Here is a 23634-nt window from a genome sequence, read left to right as displayed (position 1 = left end):
GCAAGGCAAGGCTTGGCAAACCAAAGCGCCTGTCTCATTATATTGGTTTCAAAGTGCTTTTGCATGTTGTTTGCAATTGTGGATTTTGCGCGGCTGGTAAATATCTGCAATATAAAAACTTAAAATTCATTGATGCCTAGGTGCATGACCAAATTTCAAAAAATTTCATTTCATTTCTCAAACATTGTGCCCCAAAAGCACATTTCACATAAGTATGTAGTTTCTTTACTTAAGGTCTATTATACTGTAATATAAAATATATTTAAAAACAGTAATTCTGGTAATTTTATTGCAAAATTTGACAAAGTAATTGGCAAAATGCAGAAATTTTCATTTTTTTTTCTAACAAATTTACCTAAAAATCATATTTTACAAAATACATAGTTTGTATATTTCAAGTATCTTATAATGTTATATAATATCTGTTTTAAAAAGTTATTTTGGTAATTTTATTGCAAAATTTGGCAGAGTTGATGCTAAGTCCAGAAATTCTCATTTTCATTTAACTTTTAAAACATTTTGCCCAAAAATTATATTTTGTACAATGTGATTGTATTATACTTATAGTATATTAAATGTGGTGTCTGATATAACACAAAACCAACAAAAAAAAAATCTAAGCATTTTTCTCCCATTTTTCATTTTCACTGGACAAAGAATAAATAGAGGTGATGAGGTGTTGAAACTCTGCTTCAACACCTCTCTATTCAAATAGAGAATAGTGCACGTCACCACCATGTATATAGACTATAACAGGGGTTCATATCTACAGATAGAGAATAGTCCACGCTACCACAATGTATATAGACTATAACAGAGGAGTTGAAGTAAAGTTTCAAAATATACATTGCATAGAGAACAGAGGTGTTGAAGCACTGCTTCAACACCTCTGAGAATGAATAGAGTATAGCGCACGCTACCACAATGTATATAGACTATAACAGAGGAGTTGAAGTAAATCTTCATAATCTCTGGCTGTATACATTGTATAGAGAACAGGGGTGTTGAAGCACTGCTTCAACACCTCTTGACAATGAATAGAGTATAGTGCACGCTTCCACAATGTATATAGACTATAACAGAGGAGTTGAAGTAAATCTTCAAAATCTCTGGCTGTATACATTGTATAGAGAACAGGGGTGTTGAAGCACTGCTTCAACACCTCTGAGAATGAATAGAATATATACCGTGCACAGTATATACTGGTATAGAATATAACACCAGTGTATGTACTGTCACGGTGTATCGAGCATATCCATATAGTGTATAGAGTCTATGCACTGTGTTGATATAAGATATCAATCTCAACTTGGTCTAAGCATTCTAGATTTAATATTTTTTTCTAGATTCAAATAATTCACTGTTTGCTGCTTCTGTTAAAATGTTTCAGCGTCTGCTGTACAGGAAGGGCCCAGCAATCCACCCGAAGAGAGGCCGCTTGCAGTGGAGTTGGGTACTGATGACAACACACCAATGAGGCGAAGAAGAAGAAGAAAGAAGAAGAAGAAGGTGATGGTGACAGGTAATAATATGGCAAAAGAAGAAGAAGAAGAAGAAGAGATTATTGCCCACTTTAGCATTCAGGATATTCACATTGCAAAAAAGGCTGATGAATCGATTCGTTAATACTTTTCAGGTTTTGCCCATTCAAAGTTAATTAATCTAATTTACTCAGGTTGGCGGGATGCGGCTTTACTAGCAGTGGAGTTCGCTTCCTCTGCTGCTGTGGACAACACCATCAATAAAGTTATGTTTTGCTCGCTTTTTATTAGAATTTGTTGAAAGTCCGAAAATCTGTTTCAATCAATAAGTCAAATTTTCATTTTTAAACAAATACACATAAATGAATATGCATTTTCTGTTGGTTTTTGAAATCTTACAGTGAACATGTTAAAAGGCACCAGCATTGTTCCCAAGATCTCTTTAACCGAACCCGTGTAGTAGAAAATGTTTATTTAGTTTTCGTGTATTTCAAAAAATATAGTATTGTATATTGAATGGGTCTTTGGGCTTTTTAGATTGTATGTTATTAATGATATTCATCACATGGAAAGGCTTAAGAAAACCTGATTTTTTTTTAACTTTATTCATTAGTTTAATATTTGTTTGTATTATTATTTTATATAATTATTATTATTATTATTATTATTATTATTATTATTATTATTATTATTTCACTTGATTTAATTATACAAAGACTTAATATGGATCGATTTGGTGCTGCTTCTGTTCAAATGTTTCAGCGTCCACTGTACCTGAAGGGTCCAACCATCCACCAGAAGAGATGCCCCTTGCAGTGGAGTTGGCTACTGATGACAACCCATCAATGAGGCGGTGGCTCATAGGGGGACAGGATGTGGTAAGAATAGGTCTTGAGATCTTATTCATATATATATATATTGATAAAAAAGATAATGATAATAGTGATTAGTAAAATGCGTACAGTTAGTTAGAGTTCAAGGGTTAAATATGTAATGGATGGTGATTATGGTATTGCATTCGGATAATGATGATGAGGAGGTGGGTGAGGATAAGGATGGAGATGAGAAAGAAAAAGAATGCTTTTGCTCCTGTTGCTGCAACTGATGCTGCTATTTCTGATGATAAAAATTATGATGTTGCTGCTTCTGCTGCTGGTGGTGTTGCTGCTGCCGCTGCTGCTGCTAATGATGATGATGATAATGATGAGGAAGAGGATGATTATGACAGATGAAGATTATGACAGATGATGACGATTATGACAGATGAAAATTATGACAGATGAAAATTATGACAGATGAAGACGATGATGATAGTGGTGATGAGGATAAAGAGGGGATGAGAAGAAGAAGATGAAGAAAAGATTATTGCTGACTTTGGCATCCAAGATATTCACATTGCAAAAAAGGCTGATGAATCGATTCGTTAATACTTTTCAAGTTTTGCCCATTCAAAGTTAATTAATCTAATTTACTCAGGTAATGGCGGGATGCGGCTTTACTAGCACTGGAGTTCCCTTCCTCTGCTGCTGTGGACAACACCATCATTAAAGTTATGTTTTGCTCGCTTTTTTAGAATTTATTGAAAGTCCGAAAATCTGTTTCAATCAATAAGTCAATTTTTCTTTTTTAAACAAATACACATAAATGAATAGGCATTTTCTGGTGTTTTTGAAATCTTACAGTGAACATGTTAAAAGGCACCAGCATTGTTCCCAAGATCGCATTAACCGAACCCGTGTAGTAGAAAATGTTTATGTAGTTTTCGTGTATTTCAATAAATATAGTATAGTATCTTGGATGCGTCTTGGGGCTTTTTAGATTGAGTGTTATTAATGATATATTCATCACATGGAAAGGCTTAAGAAAACCTGATTTTTTTAAAACTTTATTCATTAGTTTAATATTTGTTTATATTATTTATATTATTATTATTATTATTATTATTATTATTATTATTATTATTATTATTATTGTACTTGATTCAATTATACAAAGACTTTATATGGGAAGATTTGGTGCTGCTTCTGTTCAAATGTTTCATCGTCCACTGTACCTGAAGGGTCCAACCATCCACCAGAAGAGATGACCCTTGCAATGGACTCTTGGGGCTTTTTAGATTGAGTGTTATTAATGATATATTCATCACATGGAAAGGCTTAAGAAAACATTTTACTTTTATTCATTAGTTTAATATTTGTTATTATTATTATTATTATTATTATTATTATTATTATTATTATTATTATTATTATTTCTTTATTTAATTATACCAAGACTTTATATGAGAAGATTTGGTGCTGCTTCTGTTCAAATGTTTCAGCGTCCGATGTACCTGAGATGTCCAACAATCCACCCGAAGAGATGCCCCTTGCAGTGGAGTTGGCTATTGATTACAACCCACCAATGAGGCGATGGCTCATATCAGTACTGGATGAGGTAAGAATAGGTCTTGAAACCTTTATTTAACTTCCGTTTAACTAATGTTAAACAAGGTATCAACACATGGCATACATAAAACATCAATGTTAAAGGAAGGGTTACAAAGTGTATCACCCTGGGTTATAATTAAAACTGATTAAATGATGTTGTGTTTTTTTAAACGTTGCACTAATATGGTATAACAAGGTTTTTTAATGTTGGTGAGTTGTTCATTGTACTCAAAAACATATATCACATCAACATTACTGTCAAGTAACAAGGCATTAACCACTGAGACAAAAGTAAAAGAATTCAAATAATGTGGATGTTTCTTCAAATGTTGGACTTACATTTTTTGCTCGACTATTCGAAGAATAACGAGGGCTATACTACTCGCCCAAACTTAGGCGTCGGCGTCGGCGTCCGGTTAAAGTTTTAGGGCAAGTTGGGATTTTCACTTAAAAGTCTAATATCATTCATTCAATTGTCTTAATACTTCACACAGTTGTTCAGGGCCATCACATGATGAGGTCGGATAACTCTATATTATCCTTTACATAAATTATGGCCCCTGATTGACTATGGAACTGAGGTTAAAGTTTTAGGGCAGGTTGGGATATTTATTAATTACTTCTATACTCTTCATTCAATTGACTTAATACTTCACATCATTGTTCAGGACCATCACCCAATGAGGTTAAATAACTCCATATTATCCTTGATACAAGTGATGGCCCCTGATTTAGGTTAAAGTTTTAGGGCAAGTTAAAGTTAAGGGCAAGTTGGGATTTTTATAAAAAAAACTTCTATACCTTTCATTCAATGCACTTGATAAAATGCAAAATTATTGACGACCATCTTACAACAAGAAACATAACTCCATTTTAACCCTAAATACAAATTATGGCTCTTGATTTTTTTTTATTTATTGATTTTTTTTTTAAATTTTATTTTAATTTCTTTTGAAAGGCACATTTTTATATTCTTAACCCCATTTTCATAAAGAGAGAGTAAGTTATTTGAATGACTTGTGTCATTGTTCGGGCGGGCTGGTGGGAGGACAGCATCAAAGTTATGTATCAAATAATTTTAGCTAGGTTTGACATTAAGAGACCAAACTTGGTATATACGAAGAGTTTATGGAGACCGTTTATGGGAATGCGTTTGAAGCCCCTACGATCAAGGTCAAGGTTACTATTAATAGAAAAAGGGTTGGTATGGAATAACTTAAGTAAAGGTCTACATATTGTGGCCAAACTTGGTATATAGGAAAAGTTTAAAGAGACCTTTCCTGTGATTGTTTTTGGGCCCCGAGAGCTATCGTCAAGTTTGAAGTGTAGAATAGATTTAACTAAAAAACTCCTTAATGCTTTATCCGTGGAAGTGGCCGCGCAACATATACAATGCGTCACCCGTATTCTACCACGATACTGCCCGCGCATAGATATACTACACGTCACCCGTATTCTACCACGATGCTGGCCGCGCATAGATATGCTATACGTCTCCCGTATTCTACCACAATCATGACCGCGCATAGATATACTATACCTCACCCGTATTCTATCACGATGATGACCGCGCATAGATATATTATACCTCTACCGTATTATACCACGATGCTGACCGCGCATAGATATCCTACACGTCACCCGTATTCTAACACGATGATGACCGCGCATAGATAAACTATACCTCACCCGTATTCTATCACGATGATGACCGCGTATAGATATACTATACCTCTACCGTATTCTACCACGATGCTGACCGCGCATAGATATCCTACACGTCACCCGTATTCTACCAGGATGATGACTGCGAATAGATATACTATACCTCACCCGTATTCTAACACGATAATGACCGCGAATAGATATACTATACCTCACCCGTATTCTACCACGATACTGACCGCGCATAGATACACTATACCTCACCCGTATTCTACCAGGATGATGACCGCGTAAAGATATACTATACCTCACCCGTATTCTACCACGATGCTGACCGCGCATAGGTATACTATACCTCATCCGTATTCTGCGACGATGACGATGGCGCGTAGATATACTATACCTCACCCGTATTCTATCACGATGATGACCGCGCATAGGTATACTATACCTCACCCGTATTCTACCACGATGATGATGCCGCGTAGATATACTATACCTCACCCGTATTCTACCACGATGCTGGCCGCGCATAAATATACTATACGTCACCCGTATTCTACCACGATCATGACCGCGCATAGATATACTATACCTCACCCGTATTCTATCACGATGCTGGCCACGCATAAATATGCTATACGTCACCCGTATTCTACCACGATCATGACCGCGCATAGATATACTATACCTCACCCGTATTCTACCACGATGCTGGCCGCGCATAGATATCCTACACGTCACCCGTATTCTACCACGATCATGACCGCGCATAGATATACTATACCTCACCCGTAATCTACCACGATGCTGGCCGCGCATAGATATACTATACCTCACCCGTATTCTACCACGATGATGACCGCGCATAGATATACTATACCTCATCCGTATTCTACCACGATGCTGGCCGCGCATAGATATACTATACCTCACCCGTATTCTTCCAAGATGCTTATATAGTAAATAACTAAATATATAAGATACGTTCCCCGTATTCTACCACGATGCTGATAAAGTAAACCGTGATGCTGACCGCGCATAGATATACAATACTTTCTTCGTTTCTACAGTAATACTGACCGCGCAAAGGTACGATACGTTCCCAGAATTCTACCGTGTAGCTGACCGAGCAAAGATATACCATACGGACCTCACATTCTACCGTGTAGCTGACCGAGCAAAGGTATACCATACGGCCCTCACAGTCTACCGTGTAGCTGACCGAGCAAAGGTATACCATACGGCCCTCACATTCTACCGTGTAGCTGACCGAGCAAATGTATACCATACGGCCCTCACATTCTACCGTGTAGCTGACCGAGCAAAGGTATACCATACGGCCCTCACATTCTACCGTGTAGCTGACCGAGCAAATGTATACCATACGGCCCTCACATTCTACCGTGTAGCTGACCGAGCAAATGTATACCATACGGCCCTCACATTCTACCGTGTAGCTGACCGAGCAAAGGTATACCATACGGCCCTCACATTCTACCGTGTATCTGACCGAGCAAAGGTATACCATACGGCCCTCACATTCTACCGTGTAGCTGACCGAGCAAAAGTATACCATACGGCCCTCACATTCTACCGTGTAGCTTTGCTCGGATATACCATACGGCCCTCACACTCTACCGTGTAGCTGACCGAGCAAACATAAACCGCACGTTCCCCGTATTTTACCGTGATGCTAACCACACAAAAAAAAAGAAACTAGGCTATGTGACAAAACTACCATTCTTATAGTTCTCATATAGTTACCTGTTCGTTGAAAGTATTTAATTCTTCAGTCGTGTAGGAGATAGTAATTGTTATCTTGACCTTTGGTTATACAACGGCTTGACCACATTCAGGACAAAGCCATCACCTAAAGCAAAACGTGAATTCCATTTGAAGAGCTAACGCAACTACTCACGTGTTCTGTACATATTGGTGAAGCGTATATAAGACCACCGAGTATATATAAAGCTGACCATTCCCTTGGACTGTGCACAAAACACTTATCTTGGTCAAAGTAATCATCTGGCCTTAACCAGTACACAACATGAGGAGTTTCATTCTTGCATTTGCCTTGCTGGGCCAGTGTTTTGCAGCAACAACGGTCGAAATACTTGCAGGAGACCCGAGGTTTTCTATGCTGGTTGGTTTTGTTCAACAGGCAGGACTTGTCGACGCATTAAATCAGGGTGAGTGGCTCTCTATTATAGCATTGCTCATGTCTGCCATTTTTAACGCTTTTCGCTTTTTCTCAGTAAAAGGTCGAAAAGGTAATAATGCGAAAAAGCGCCATGTGTAGGGTCAAAAAATGCGTCAAGTGGCTGGCCAAAATTGCGTCAAGTGGCTGGCCAAAATTGCGTCAAGTGGCTGGCCAAAATTGCGCCAAGTGGCTGGCCAAAATTGCGTCAAGTGGCTGGCCAAAATTGCGTCAAGTGGCTGGCCAAAATTGCGCCAAGTGCCTGGGCAAATAATGCGCCTAGTGGCTGGGCAAAAAATGCGCCAAGTGACTGGGCAAAAAATGCGCCAGGTGCCCTTTTCGCCCGCCAATTATTGCAAACTTGCCTCTCTACTGAGCGCATTTCAGAAAGGTCGCATTTTCGCAGCGAAAATCGAAGTGCTTCTTTTGTTTTCGCAATACAATTTATACCGTTACCTTTTCGAACCCGTGCGAACCTTTTTAAAAAGAACAGAACATATATGTATACATCTTATTGATTAATCAACATCAAATATTTGCAAACTTTTCAGAACATGTGCAAATGCATTTGAACGAGAAAAAGGTGTCCATACAATTATTTAACTAAATGTCAGTATTTTTGGAATGTGTTAACCGATATCAAATCGATGCACGTGTCATGCCAAAACGCTAATGTGCACCAAGTGGCGGGGCGAAAATGCGCTGTGTAATTATATCGTATCTTCACCCCGACTCGGCGCATTTTTTTCGCATTTTCGCTCCGCCACATGGACCATTTTCACAGTGGCAGACATCGGACGCCGTACTAATATGTACATGTAGCTTAATTGTCACGAATATATACGTATTAAAGGGATACCTCAACAATGTAATATATTACGAAGCAATTAGTCTCAAAAACCTTTACTCTCCGTTCAATGTGTATGTAATTAGTCGCTTTGTCATGTATGCCTTTAGTGTATGTCATTGTATTTTATTATTCAGTGTATATCAATGCATGTATGTCTTTAGTGTGTATCACTGAATGCATGTCTTTATTGTACATGTATATCGTTGGATGTATCTCTTTATTGTATATCATTGTATGTACATGTATGCATTTAGTGTATGTCATTGTATGTATGTCTTTAGTGTATGCCATTGTATGTGTGTCTTTAGTGTATGCCATTGTATGTATGTCTTCAGTGTATGCCATTGTATGTGAGTCTTAAGTGTATGCCATTGTATATGTGTCTTTAGTGTATGCCATTGTATGTATGTCTTTAGTGTATGCCATTGTATGTATGTCTTTAGTGTATGCCATTGTATGTGTGTCTTTAGTGTATGCCATTGTATGTGTGTCTTTAGTGTATGCCATTGTATGTATGTCTTAAGTGTATGTCATTGTATGTATCTCTTTATTGTATGTCATTGTATGTACATGTATGTATTTAGTGTATGTCATTGTATGTATGTCTTAAGTGTATGTCATTGTATGTATGTCTTTAGTGTATGTCATTGTATGTGTGTCTTTAGTGTATATCATTATATGTATCTCTTTATTGTGTATCATTGTATGTACATGATTGTATTTAGTGTATGTCTTTGTATGTATGTCTTAAGTGTATGTCATTGTATGTATCTCTTTATTGTATATCATTGAATGTACATGTATGCATTTAGTGTATGTCATTGCATGTATGTCTTTAGTGTATGTCATTGTATGTATCTCTTTATTGTATGTCATTGTATGTACATGTGTGTCTTTAGTGAATGCCATTGTATGTATGTCTTTAGTGTATGCCATTGTATGTATGTCTTTAGTGTATGTCATTGTATGTTTGTATTTAGTGTATGTCATTGTATGTGTGTCTTTAGTGTATGTCATAGTATGTATGTCTTAAGTGTATGCCATTGTATATATGTCTTTAGTGTATGTCATTGTATGTGTGTCTTTAGTGTATGCCATTGTATGTTTGTCTTTAGTGTATGTCATTGTATGTGTGTCTTTAGTGTATGCCATTGTATGTTTGTCTTTAGTATATGCCATTGTATGTTTGTCTTTAGTGTATTTCATTGTATGTGTGTCTTTAGTGTATGTCATTGTATATGTGTCTTTAGTGTATGCCATTGTATGTGTGTCTTTAGTGTATGCCATTGTATGTTTGTCTTTAGTGTATGTCATTGTATATGTGTCTTTAGTGTATGCCATTGTATGTTTGTCTTTAGTATATGCCATTGTATGTTTGTCTTTAGTGTATTTCATTGTATGTGTGTCTTTAGTGTATGTCATTGTATATGTGTCTTTAGTGTGTGCCATTGTATGGGAGTCTTTAGTGTATGTCATTGTATGTTTGTCTTTAGTGTATGTCATTGTATGTGTGTCTTTAGTGTATGTCATTGTATATGTGTCTTTAGTGTATGCCATTGTATGTGTGTCTTTAGTGTATGCCATTGTATGTTTGTCTTTAGTGTATGTCATTGTATATGTGTCTTTAGTGTATGCCATTGTATGTTTGTCTTTAGTATATGCCATTGTATGTTTGTCTTTAGTGTATTTCATTGTATGTGTGTCTTTAGTGTATGTCATTGTATATGTGTCTTTAGTGTGTGCCATTGTATGGGAGTCTTTAGTGTATGTCATTGTATGTTTGTCTTTAGTGTATGTCATTGTATGTGTCTCTTTAGTGTATGCCATTGTATGTTTGTCTTAAGTGTATGTCATTGTATGTGTGTCTTTAGTGTATGTCATTGTATGTATCTCTTTATTGTATGTCATTGTATGTACATGTATGTCTATAGTGTATGTCATTGTATGTATCTCTTTATTGTATGTCATTGTATGAACATGTATGTCTTTAGTGTATGCCATTGTATGTATGTCTTTAGTGTATGTCATTGTATGTGTGTCTTTAGTGTATGTCATTGTATGTATGTCTTTAGTGTATGCCATTGTATGTATGTCTTTAGTGTATGTCATTGTATGTGTGTCTTTAGTGTATGCCATTGTATGTATGTCTTTAGTGTATGCCATTGTATGTGTGTCTTTAGTGTATGCCATTGTATGTGTGTCTTTAGTGTATATCATTGTATGTTTGTCTTTAGTGTATGCCAATGTATGTGTGTCTTTAGTGTATGTTTGTCTTAAGTGTATGCCATTGTATGTGTGTCTTTAGTGTATGTCATTGTGTGTTTGTCTTTAGTGTATGCCATTGTATGTGTGTCTTTAGTGTATGTCATTGTATGTTTGTCTTTATTGTATGCCATTGTATGTGTGTCTTGAGTGTATATCATTGTATGTTTGTCTTTAGTGTATGTCATTATATGTTTGTCTTTAGTGTATATCACTGTATGTTTGTATTTCGTGTATATCATTGTATGTTTGTCTTTAGTGTATATCACTGTATGTTTGTATTTCGTGTATATTATTGTATGTTTGTCTTTAGTGTATATCACAGTATGTTTGTATTTCGTGTATGTCATTGTATGTTTGTCTTAAGTGTATATCACTGTATGTTTGTATTTCGTGTATATCATTGTATGTTTGTGTTTAGTGTATATCACTGTATGTTTGTGTTAAGTGTATGTCATTGTATGTTTGTCTTAAGTGTATATCATTGTATGTCGGTCTTTCGTGTATATCATTGTATGTACTCAGTATGTCCTTAGTGTGTATCACTGAATGTTTGTGTTTAGTGTATATCACTGTATGTATGTCTTTAGTGTATGTCATTGTATGTGTGTCTTAAGTGTTTGCCATTGTATGTTTGTCTTAAGTGTATGTCATTGTATGTGTGTCTTTAGTGTATGTCATTGTATGTATCTCTTTATTGTATGTCATTGTATGTACATGTATGTCTATAGTGTATGTCATTGTTTGTATCTCTTTATTGTATGTCATTGTATGTACATGTATGTCTTTAGTGTATGCCATTGTATGTATGTCTTTAGTGGATGTCATTGTATGTGTGTCTTTAGTGTTTGTCATTGTATGTATGTCTTTAGTGTATGCCATTGTATGTATGTCTTTAGTGTATGTCATTGTATGTGTGTCTTTAGTGTATGCCATTGTATGTTTGTCTTTAGTGTATGCCATTGTATGTGTGTCTTTAGTGTATGCCATTGTATGTGTGTCTTTAGTGTATATCATTGTATGTTTGTCTTTAGTGTATGCCAATGTATGTGTGCCTTTAGTGTATGTTTGTCTTAAGTGTATGCCATTGTATGTGTGTCTTTAGTGTATGTCATTGTGTGTTTGTCTTTAGTGTATGCCATTGTATGTGTGTCTTTAGTGTATGCCATTGTATGTGTGTCTTTAGTGTATATCATTGTATGTTTGTCTTTAGTGTATGCCAATGTATGTGTGTCTTTAGTGTATGTTTGTCTTAAGTGTATGCCATTGTATATGTGTCTTTAGTGTATGTAATTGTGTGTTTGTCTTTAGTGTATGCCATTGTATGTGTGTCTTTAGTGTATATCATTGTATGTTTGTCTTTAGTGTATGCCATTGTATGTGTGTCTTTAGTGTATATCATTGTATGTTTGTCTTTAGTGTATGTCATTATATGTTTGTCTTTAGTGTATATCACTGTATGTTTGTATTTCGTGTATATCATTGTATGTTTGTCTTTAGTGTATATCACAGTATGTTTGTATTTCGTGTATGTCATTGTATGTTTGTCTTTAGTGTATATCACAGTATGTTTGTATTTCGTGTATGTCATTGTATGTTTGTCTTTAGTGTATATCACTGTATATTTGACTTTAGTGTATATCACTGTATGTTTGTATTTCGTGTATATCATTGAATGTTTGTGTTTAGTGTATATCACTGTATGTTTGTGTTAAGTGTATGTCATTGTATGTTTGTGTTTAGTGTATATCACTGTATGTTTGTCTTAAGTGTATATCATTGTATGTCGGTCTTTCGTGTATATCATTGTATGTACTCAGTATGTCCTTAGTGTGTATCACTGTATGTTTGTGTTTAGTGTATATCGCTGTATGTTTGTGTTTAGTGTATATCACTGTATGTTTGTGTTTAGTGTATATCAATATACAGTGTATGTACTAAGTATGTCCTTAGTGTGTATCACTGTATGTTTGTGTTTAGTGTATATCACTGTATGTTTGTCTTTCGTGTATATCAATATACAGTGTATGTACTAAGTATATCCTTAGTGTGTATCACTGTATGTTTGTGTTTAGTGTATATCACTGTGTTTGTCTTTCGTGTATATCAATATACAGTGTATGTACTAAGTATGTCCTTAGTGTGTATCACTGTATGTTTGTGTTTAGTGTATATCACTGTATGTTTGTCTTCCGTGTATATCAATATACAGTGTATGTACTAAGTATGTCCTTAGTGTGTATCACTGTATGTTTGTGTTTAGTGTATATCACTGTATGTTTGTCTTCCGTGTATATCAATATACAGTGTATGTACTAAGTATGTCCTTAGTGTGTATCACTGTATGTTTGTGTTTAGTGTATATCACTGTGTTTGTCTTTCGTGTATATCAATATACAGTGTATGTACTAAGTAAGTATTTATTGTGTATCATTGTATGTTCGTCTTTATATTAACACTTCCCAATTATGAATTGTTTGCTGACGTTTTATTGTCAGGTACCTTTACCATATTCGCCCCAAGCAACGATGCATTTAACAAAGTTCCATCCGCAACACTCGCGGCACTCGGAGGTAACATCACCGAGTTAACGAAAGTTCTAACCTATCACGTGGTTGCTTCCTCAATAATGTCGTCCGCTGCGAAGAATGAGCTGCAGGTTACAACTCTGAATGGACAGAAAGCCAGGTTTAACGTCTATGATCATAATAACGTAAGTATCTTTAAGTATCCGTCTAAGTTTCATATATAGATACTTATATGCATGCTTTCAAGCTACACGTTTCTTTTAACATCATTGTATGTCAAAAACAATTACATGGTGCATTTCATTCTCTCAGGTCACCACATATGACATGTATATACTTTATGATACAAGTGGAGAGTTCTACTTCTGAATGCCGTCAGATTTACTATATTTCCCCCTTTTGAATGCCGTCAGATTCACTATATTTTCCACTTCTGTATGCCGTCAGATTTACTATATTTCCCCCTTCTGAATGCCGTCAGATTTACTATATTTCCCACTTTTGAATGCCGTCAGATTTACTATATTTCCCCCTTTTGAATGCCGTCAGATTTACTATATTTTCCCCTTCTGAATGCCGTCAGATTTACTATATTTCCCCCTTTTGAATGCCGTCAGATATACTATATTTTCCACTTCTGTATGCCGTCAGATTTACTATATTTCCCCCTTCTGAATGCCGTCAGATTTACTATATTTCCCCCTTTTGAATTCCGTCAGATTAACTATAGTTCCCATTTCTGAATGCCGTCAGATTTACTATATTTCCCCTTTTTGAATGCCGCCAGATGTACTATAACCCTCTTTCTGAATGCCGTCAGATTTACTATATTTCCCCCTTCTGAATGCCGTCAAATTTACTATATTTCCCCCTTCTGAATGCCGTCAGATTTACTATATTTCCCCCTTTTGAATGCCGTCAGATTTACTATAGTTCCAATTTCTGAATGCCGTCAGATTTACTATATTTCTCCTTTTTGAATGCCGTCAGATTTACTATATTTCCCCCTTTTGAATGCCGTCAGATTTACTATATTTCTCCTTTTTGAATGCCGTCAGATTTACTATAGTTCCCATTTTTGAATGCCGTCAGATTTACTATAACCCTCTTTCTGAATGCCCGTCAGATTTACTATATTTCCCTTTTCTGAATGCCGTCAGATTTACTATATTTCCCCCTTTTGAATGTCGTCAGATTTATTTTATTTCCCCCTTTTGAATGCCGTCAGATTTACTATATTTCCCACTTCTGAATGCCGTCAGATTTACTATATTTCCCCCTTTTGAATGCCGTCAGATTTACTATATTTCCCCCTTTTGAATGCCGTCAGATTTACTATATTTCCCACTTCTGAATGCCGTCAGATTTACTATATTTCCCCCTTTTGAATGCCGTCAGATTTACTATATTTCCCACTTTTGAATGCCGTCAGATTTACTATATTTCCCACTTCTGAATGCCGTCAGATTTACTATATTTCCCCCTTTTGAATGCCGTCAGATTTACTATATTTCCCCCTTCTGAATGCCGTCAGATTTACTATATTTTCCCCTTCTGAATGCCGTCAGATTTACTATATTTCCCACTTTTGAATGCCGTCAGATTTACTATATTTCCCCCTTCTGAATGCCGTCAGATTCACTATATTTTCCACTTCTGTATGCCGTCAGATTTACTATATTTCCCCCTTCTGAATGCCGTCAGATTTACTATATTTCCCCCTTCTGAATGCCGTCATATTTACTATATTTCCCCCTTTTGAATTCCGTCAGATTTACTATAGTTCCCATTTCTGAATGCCGTCAAATTTACTATATTTCCCCTTTTTGAATGCCGCCAGATGTACTATAACCCTCTTTCTGAATGCCGTCAGATTTACTATATTTCCCCCTTCTGAATGCCGTCAGAATTTCCCCCTTTTGAATGCCGTCAGATTTACTATAGTTCCAATTTCTGAATGCCGTCAGATTTACTATATTTCTCCTTTTTGAATGCCGTCAGATTTACTATATTTCCCCCTTTTGAATGCCGTCAGATTTACTATATTTCCCCCTTCTGAATGCCGTCAGATTTACTATATTTCCCCCTTCTGAATGCCGTCATATTTACTATATTTCCCCCTTTTGAATTCCGTCAGATTTACTATAGTTCCCATTTCTGAATGCCGTCAAATTTACTATATTTCCCCTTTTTGAATGCCGCCAGATGTACTATAACCCTCTTTCTGAATGCCGTCAGATTTACTATATTTCCCCCTTCTGAATGCCGTCAGAATTTCCCCCTTTTGAATGCCGTCAGATTTACTATAGTTCCAATTTCTGAATGCCGTCAGATTTACTATATTTCTCCTTTTTGAATGCCGTCAGATTTACTATATTTCCCCCTTTTGAATGCCGTCAGATTTACTATATTTCTCCTTTTTGAATGCCGTCAGATTTACTATAGTTCCCATTTTTGAATGCCGTCAGATTTATTATAACCCTCTTTCTGAATGCCCGTCAGATTTACTATATTTCCCTTTTCTGAATGCCGTCAGATTTACTATATTTCTCCTTTCTGTAAGCCGTCAGATTTACTATATTTTCCACTTCTGTATGCCGTCAGATTTACTATATTTCCCCCTTCTGAATACCGTCAAATTTACTATATTACTTTTTTAATGCCGTCAAATTTACTATTATCCTCTTTCTGAATGCCCGTCAGATTTACTATATTACTTTTTTAATGCCGTCAAATTTACTATAATCCTCTTTCTGAATGCCGTCAGATTTACTATATTTCCCCTTTCTGGCTGCCTTCAGATTTACTATATTTCCACTTTTTGACGCTCTTCGGATTTAAAATATTTATCATTTCTGGCGGCAGTCTGATTAAAAAGATATATCCTTTAACTTGTCTAAAAATACCTGCATGGTAGAATTGTTATGCATCACATAGTTGCAATGAAACTGTTATTATATAATACAAAATCATGGTTTGACCACTCGCACAGTGATCTACACTATTACTTTGTTCAGTGTTTTAACTAGTCTGTTCTTCGACGAATGAAGTCAAGGTTGTCATGGCTTAGGTGTCTTTGTCGTCGTCAAAGTGCAAACCTTTTTCCTAGGCCTTCAAATATTTTCAAATGAAACTTGGTACAAATGTCGTCTGGGGCACGCACATAAATAGCAAAGTCGAACAACCATCGGATTTTGTCCCTTTTTAACAGGGAAAAAACACAACCGACTTGAGTCGGCGTTTACTCCGCAGCACTCTTGTTTAAACATATCATTGTTATAGCTTTATGTAACCAGTGTTACCACAGTACAAGGACCTTTCATTTTATAAACCGGTACTTGGTGTTGATGCGTCATGCTTTCCCCTTCAGGCCGTGACGATCCAGGGCTGCCAGATAGTCGCATTCGACAAGGTGGCGTCCAACGGCGTGATACACGAGGTCTTTAACGTGATGATGCCGCCGACAGGGGACATTGTCGACGTTGTTTCCAAGACCAGCAACGTCAGCACGCTTCTCTCACTTGTCCAAATTGCTGGCATCGCTCAGGCTCTTCAAGGTACGCCTCGTTACATTCAACTCTTTTCGAATCTAAAATTGTTCCATCCTGCACAAGTCGGACTATTGTTGTAATTAACACTGTACTTTTAATACAAATTCTTGAGTACTATTTTTAAACCTGTTTCACTCTTTTACTATGATTTATTGCTCAAATATTGCGCATGTCATTTCGATTCAAAGTCGTTAAAAACTAAAAGTATAATTTCTTCGTCATACAGCGGATGGACTGACCGTGTTTGCTCCCACGAACGAGGCATTTGCCCGCCTTTCAAATGATCAGGTGAAAAAGATCACTTCAAACCACGATCTCCTCGTTGGTAGGTGAACATTCCAACATTATATCTTTCTTTTTTCATGTCGTTAACCATTATTATGCTTATTAAAAAACACATGTTTTTGGAAAGACTTATATGGTGGCATATTACTGCCGTAAGATAACCTGTTAACGTTCGCGAATTGTTTCTTGTCAACGACTTAATTTTCACGATAATAATCTAGCTATCTAGTTAATATTCGCGTTACCTTTTAGGTAAAATAAATATCATAGGACTAAAAACAGGCTTGAAAGTGCCCAGAACTGCCACCTAGTACCCTTTTATCTGTACAACAATAACAGGTTAACTAGTTATGGTTTGCGAATTCCACTTGATAAGTAACATACTAATTGGTTAACGTAATTAGATTCGTGTTACCACTTATATAATTAGTTTCAACATCTGAAACAAGGTGAAACGTAATGAAAATCAATAATGTTTGCACCTTGAAATACAGACTAAAGACAACAAACACTAACAGCTAACTAGATTTAGTTAATGATATGACAATAACCACTGTATCGAATGACATATATAATAATGACATATATAATAATATATAGTAACTCCACCATTATAGACATCCTGCAGTACCACGTGGTCGCCCACACTGAGTATGCGGCCGGACTATACGATCGAGAGTCCATAAGAACCATTGACGCCAACCGTGACACCATCCAACTGCACGTGGAGGGAGGTCAGTAGTTCAGGCATCTGAACTAATAAGAGCTGTTAAAAATGTCGATAAATTTAGGCTACTTATTCAAAAAGTTAAAATAGATTGTATATATTTTCCAATCAATACTGGTTAAATTTGACCAAACCAAAGAATTAACCAATTGTATACAGTTAAAGGAAAAACACTGTATTGTTGGTGGTTAGTTAAAGGAAAAACATTGTATTGTTGGTGGTTAGTTAAAGGAAAAACATTGTATTGTTTAAAGGAAAAATACTGTATTGTTGGTGGTTAGTTAAAGGAAAAACACTGTACTGTTGGTGGTTAGTTAGAGGAAAGGTAAACACTGTACTGTTGGTTGTTAGTTAAAGAAAAAAACATTGTATTGTTGGTGGTTAGTTAAAGGAAAAACACTGTACTGTTGGTGGTTAGTTAAAGAAAAAACACTGTACTGTTGGTTGTTAGTTTAAGAAAAAAACATTGTATTGTTGGTGGTTAGTTAAAGGAAAAACACTGTACTGTTGGTTGTTAGTTAAAGAAAAAAACATTGTATTGTTGGTGGTTAGTTAAAGGAAAAACACTGTACTGTTGGTGGTTAGTTAGGGGAAAGGTAAACACTGTACTGTTGGTTGTTAGTTAAAGAAAAAAACACTGTATTGTTGGTGGTTTGTAAGAAGAAAAATATTGTATTGTTGGTGGTTAGTTAAAGGAAAACACTGTATTGTTGGTGGTTTGTAAGAAGAAAAATACTGTATTGTTGGTGGTTAGTTAGAGGAAAAGGACTGTATTGTTGGTGGTTAGTTAAAGGAAAAACACTGTATTGTTGGTGGTAAGTTTAAGTAAAAAGAATGTACTGTTGGTGGTTAGTTAGAGGAAAAATATTGTATTGTTGGTGGTTAGTTAAAGGAAAAACACTGTATTGGTGGTGGTTTGTTAGAAAAAAATACTGTATTATTGGTGGTTAGGTCATGGAAAAATACTGTATTGTTGGAGGTTAGTTAAAGGAAAAATACTGTATTGTTGGTGGTTAGTGAAAGGAAAAATACTGTATTGTTGGCGGTTAGTTAAAGGAAAAACACAGTACTGTTGGTGGTTAGTTAAAGAAAAATATTGTATTGTTGGTGGTTAGTTAAAGGAAAAACACTGTATTGTTGGTGGTTAGTTAAAGGAAAAACACTGTACTGTTGGGGGTTAGGTAGAGGAAAGGTACTGTATTGTTGGTGGTTTGGTAGAGAAAAATACTGTATTGTTGGTGGTTATTTTAAGGAAAAACACTGTATTGTTGGTTGTTTGTTAGAGGAAAAACATTGTATTGTTGGTGGTTAGTTAGAGGAAAAATACTATACTGTTGGTGGTTAGTATAAGAAAAACACTGTACTGTTGGTGGTTAGTTAGGGGAAAAGGACTGTCTTGCTGGTGGTTAATTAAATGAAAAATACTGTTCTTTTTGTGGTTAGTTAAAGGAAAAATACTGTACTGTTGGGGGTTAGTTAAAGGAAAAACATTGTATTGTTGGTGGTTAGTTAAAGGAAAAACATTGTATTGTTGGTGGTTAGTTAAAGGAAAAACACTGTACTGTTGGTGGTTAGTTAGAGGAAAGGTACTGTATTGTTGGTGGTTTGTAAGAGGAAAAATACTGTATTGTAGGTGGTTAGTTTAAGGAAAGGTACTGTATTGTTGGTGGTTAGTTAAAGGAAAGACACTGTACTGTTGGTGGTTAGTTAAAGGAAAACACTTTACTGTTGGTGGTTAGTTAGAGGAAAAAGGACTGTCTTGCTGGTGGTTAATTTAAGGAAAAAATACTGTATTGTTGGTGTTTAATTAAAGGAAAAATACTGTACCGTTGGTGGTTAGTTAAAGGAAAAAATACTGTATTGTTGGTGGTTAGTTAAAGGAAAAACACTGTACTGTTGGTGGTTAGTTAAAGGAAAAAGTATTGTATTGTTGGTGGTAAGTTAAAGGAAAAACACTGTATTGTTGGTGGTTAGTTAAAGGAAAAACACTGTACTGTTGGTGGTTAGTTAGAGGAAAAGGACTGTATTGTTGGTGGTTTGTTAGAGGAAAGGTACTGTATTGTTGGTGGTTAGTTAGATGAAAATCTCTATTTTGGGTGGTTAGTTTAAGGAAAGACACTGTACTGTTGGTGGTTACTTAAAGGAAAACACTGTACTGTTGGTGGTTAGTTAAAGGAAAAAGGACTGTCTTGCTGGTGGTGCATTTAAGGAAAAATACTGTATTGTTGGTGGTTAATTAAAGGAAAAATACTGTACCGTTGGTGGTTAGTTAAAGGAAAAATGCTGTATTATTGGTGGTTAGTTAAAGGAAAAACACTGTACTGTTGGTGGTTAGTGAAAGGAAAAATATTGTATTGTTGGTGGTAAGTTAAAGGAAAAACACTGTATTGTTGGTGGTTAGTTAAAGGAAAAACACTGTACTGTTGGTGGTTAGTTAGAGGAAAGGGACTGTATTGTTGGTGGTTTGTTAGAGGAAAGGTACTGTATTGTTGGTGGTTTGGTAGAGGAAAGGTACTGTATTGTTGGTGGTTTGTAAGAGGAAAGGTACTGTATTGCTGGTGGTTAGTTAGATGAAAATCAGTATTTTTGGTGGTTAGTTTAAGGAAAAACACTGTATTGTTGGTGGTTAGTTAAAGGAAAAATACTGTATTGTTGGTGGTTAGTTAAAGGAAAGACACTGTACTGTTGGTGGTTAGTTAAAGGAATAACACTGTACTGTTGGTGGTTAGTTAGAGGAAAAGGACTGTCTTGCTGGTGGTTAGTTAAAGGAAAAATACTGTATTGTTGGTGGTTAGTTAAAGGAAAAATAATGTACTGCTGGTGGTTAGTTAAAGGCAAAACACTGTACTGTTGGTGGTTACCTAGAGGAAAAGGACTGTCTTGCTGGTGGTTAGTTAAAGGAAAAATACTGTATTGTTGGTGGTTAGTTAAAGGAAAAATAATGTACTGTTGGTGGTTACCTAGAGGAAAAGGACTGTCTTGCTGGTGGTTAGTTAAAGGGAAAATCCTGTATTGCTGGTGGTTAGTGAAAGGAGAAACACTGTACTGTTGGTGGTTTGTTAAAGGAAAAACATTGTATTGTTGGTGGTTAGTTTAAGAAAAAATACTGTACTGTTGGTCGTTAGTTAAAGGAAAAACACTGTACTGTTGGTGGTTTGTAAAAGGAAAAACATTGTATTGTTGGTGGTTAGTTAAAGGAAAAATACTGTACTGTTGGTCGTTAGTTAAAGGAGAAACACTGTACTATTGGTGTTTTGTTAAAGGAAAAACATTGTATTGTTGGTGGTGAGTTAAAGGAAAAATACTTTACTGTTGGTCGTTGTTAAAGGAAAAACACTGTACTGTTGGTGGTTTGTTAAAGGAAAAAATATTGTATTATGTATGTATGTATTTCTTTAGACCTTGCGGTCAAGGATAACCCGTGAAAGTGCAAGCACTTATTTCCAACGGGGTCCTTTGTTTTTGCTGAAGGGACAGCACGCTGAAGAGACAGTGGTGGGATACAAGGAAGTCCGGGTGCGATACCCTAGCTCTTTTTCGAAGAGACCCCTTGTTTCTTTTACGTGCTCGGTGTAAAGCACCGATACACGGGGTACAACTTTCCTGAATTAAACCAGTACTGAGTACACCACTTTTCCAAGCACTACCCTTTAAATGCCGAGCGCCAGGCAAGGGAGCTACTTGTACCAATTTTTAACGTCTTTTGGTATGACGCGGCCAGGGATCGAACCCACGACCTCCCGCTCCGTAGGCGGAGCTTAACCACTAGGCCACGGAGACGTATTGTTGGTGGTTAGTTAAGGGAAAGGTACTGTATTGTTGGTGGTAAGTTAAGAGAAAAACATTGTATTGTTGGTGGTTAGTTAAAGGAAAAACACTGTACTGTTGTTGGTTAGTTAGAGGAAAAATACTGTCTCGCTGGTGGTTTGTTAAAGGGAAAAGACTGTATTGTTGGTGGTTCATTAAAGGAGAAAAAAATGTACTGTTGGTGGTTGGTTAGAGGAAAAGGATTCTACTGTGGGTTTTTTTTAAAGGAAAAACATTGTATTGTTGGTGGTTTGTTAAAGGAAAAACGGTGTATTAAGTATCCAAAGACACGTGTCAAACAAGATTTTAGTTTCATCTTACCAATAGCCGTAATGTTAAATAAAGGGACTTTTTCCTTGAAGTTCTATTTGATGGGGCTTATCCCATCGACATTTTAGCCTCAATCTTTAACGAAAATAATGAAAAATCTAAAATACTTCTAAACGATCAAATACAAATGTAATTTCTTAATATTGCAAGACAGACATTTGACATTAAGGGATCATTTCTTCTTCTTTTTCATTTCGCATTTTGTGCTTTAAAATTTTACTTTTAGCTGAAAAATATGTATTTCAACAGCAATTTAGTCTTATCGTGCCCTATAGTGTAATCCAAATTGGTGCCTGTTCCCTCCAAATTGCACTGAAAACTTATAAAAAATGAATCATTCTGAAAACCATTGATTATGCAATTTGTGAAAAAACACACAACAGTTTTAGGTGTTTTTCACTCCGAGAATGTGGTACCAAATAGCCAAAAATACAATGTTGAGTATACACAAAATTTGCAGCGGTTCAGTATTACCGGGAAAAGATCATAGGCTGTATATGCTTGTGTCTAAATAAATGTTCTGTTCTGTTCTGTTTTGTTAAGTATTAACGGAATTATTTATTAATAGCCGACTTCTTATCTGTTTTTATAACAATGTATGGTGTTCACTATTTGCAGGAGGAGTCCGAGTGAACACTGACGGTCGGGTAGTTCAGGCCGACATCGGGACGACCAATGGCGTCATCCATCTGATTGATCACGTGCTTATTCCCTCCCGGCACCGCTTGGAACTCGTTGGCAGATAACTCTTCTCTTACTGATCTAATGAAAATACATAAGAGTAATCAAGTAAACCAACCACATACAGAAGTAAAACTATTAGCCTTATGAGTACATTTCAATATTAATATATTTTTGCATGGTTTATATCGCATTTTTAATCGCAAATAGTTATGATTTAATAGTGTCAATACATTAAGCATTTATATAAGCAATGATGTTTTGAATATATCTACTGTATGTGTTATTGATTTTAAACATATGTTATTTTTTCATTTGTTGATTCTGTTCTGTTTTGCAATAAAACGACAAATTTTGAACTTTCGTAACTTTTCTTTTTTTTTAAAGACATTTTAAAGTACATAAACAAAAGGTCGCAGCTACAGAAAGTTGTCAAAATGGGTGGCCTCTTAACACATGGTGTTATGATGTCGTATGTCAAAACATGCTGACCTTTTAACACGTGGTGTTTTGTAGGCGTATGTCAAAACATGGTGACGTTTCACACATGGTGTTTTGTAGGCGTATGTCAACACATGGTGAAATTTTAACACTTGGTTTATTCTTGGTGTTATGATGTCGTATGTCAAAACATGCTGACCTTTTAACACGTGGTGTTATGTAGGCACAAAACAACGCTGTTTTAACACACGGTAGGGTTATGTCAAAACTGGGTAACATTTTAACAAATGGTGTTATGTAGGCGTATGTCAAAACAGGGTTTTTTCAACACATTGTGTTATGTGACCGTTTTTCATAACAGGGTTACCCTTTAACACGTGGTGTTAGGTAAGTGTAT

The 23634-nt window shown here is 35.9% G+C and overlaps 1 protein-coding gene across 1 annotated transcript; it reads left to right on the top strand.

Annotated features, from left to right (window-relative positions):
• Positions 1 to 7625: 7625 nt before the first annotated feature.
• Positions 7626 to 22861, top strand: LOC128244150 (transforming growth factor-beta-induced protein ig-h3-like). The gene is made up of 6 exons (XM_052962165.1): positions 7626 to 7767; positions 13386 to 13600; positions 16786 to 16972; positions 17193 to 17291; positions 17869 to 17985; positions 22734 to 22861. Exons 1-6 carry the CDS (start codon positions 7626 to 7628, stop codon positions 22859 to 22861), a joined length of 888 nt encoding a protein of 295 aa, XP_052818125.1.
• Positions 22862 to 23634: the final 773 nt, after the last annotated feature.

Source organism: Mya arenaria, chromosome 8 (assembly GCF_026914265.1).
Source record: "Mya arenaria isolate MELC-2E11 chromosome 8, ASM2691426v1".
Taxonomy (NCBI): Eukaryota; Metazoa; Mollusca; class Bivalvia; order Myida; family Myidae; genus Mya; species Mya arenaria.
The sequence above is the reverse complement of the archived record's forward strand: the minus strand, read 5'-3'. Positions and strand labels throughout refer to the sequence as shown.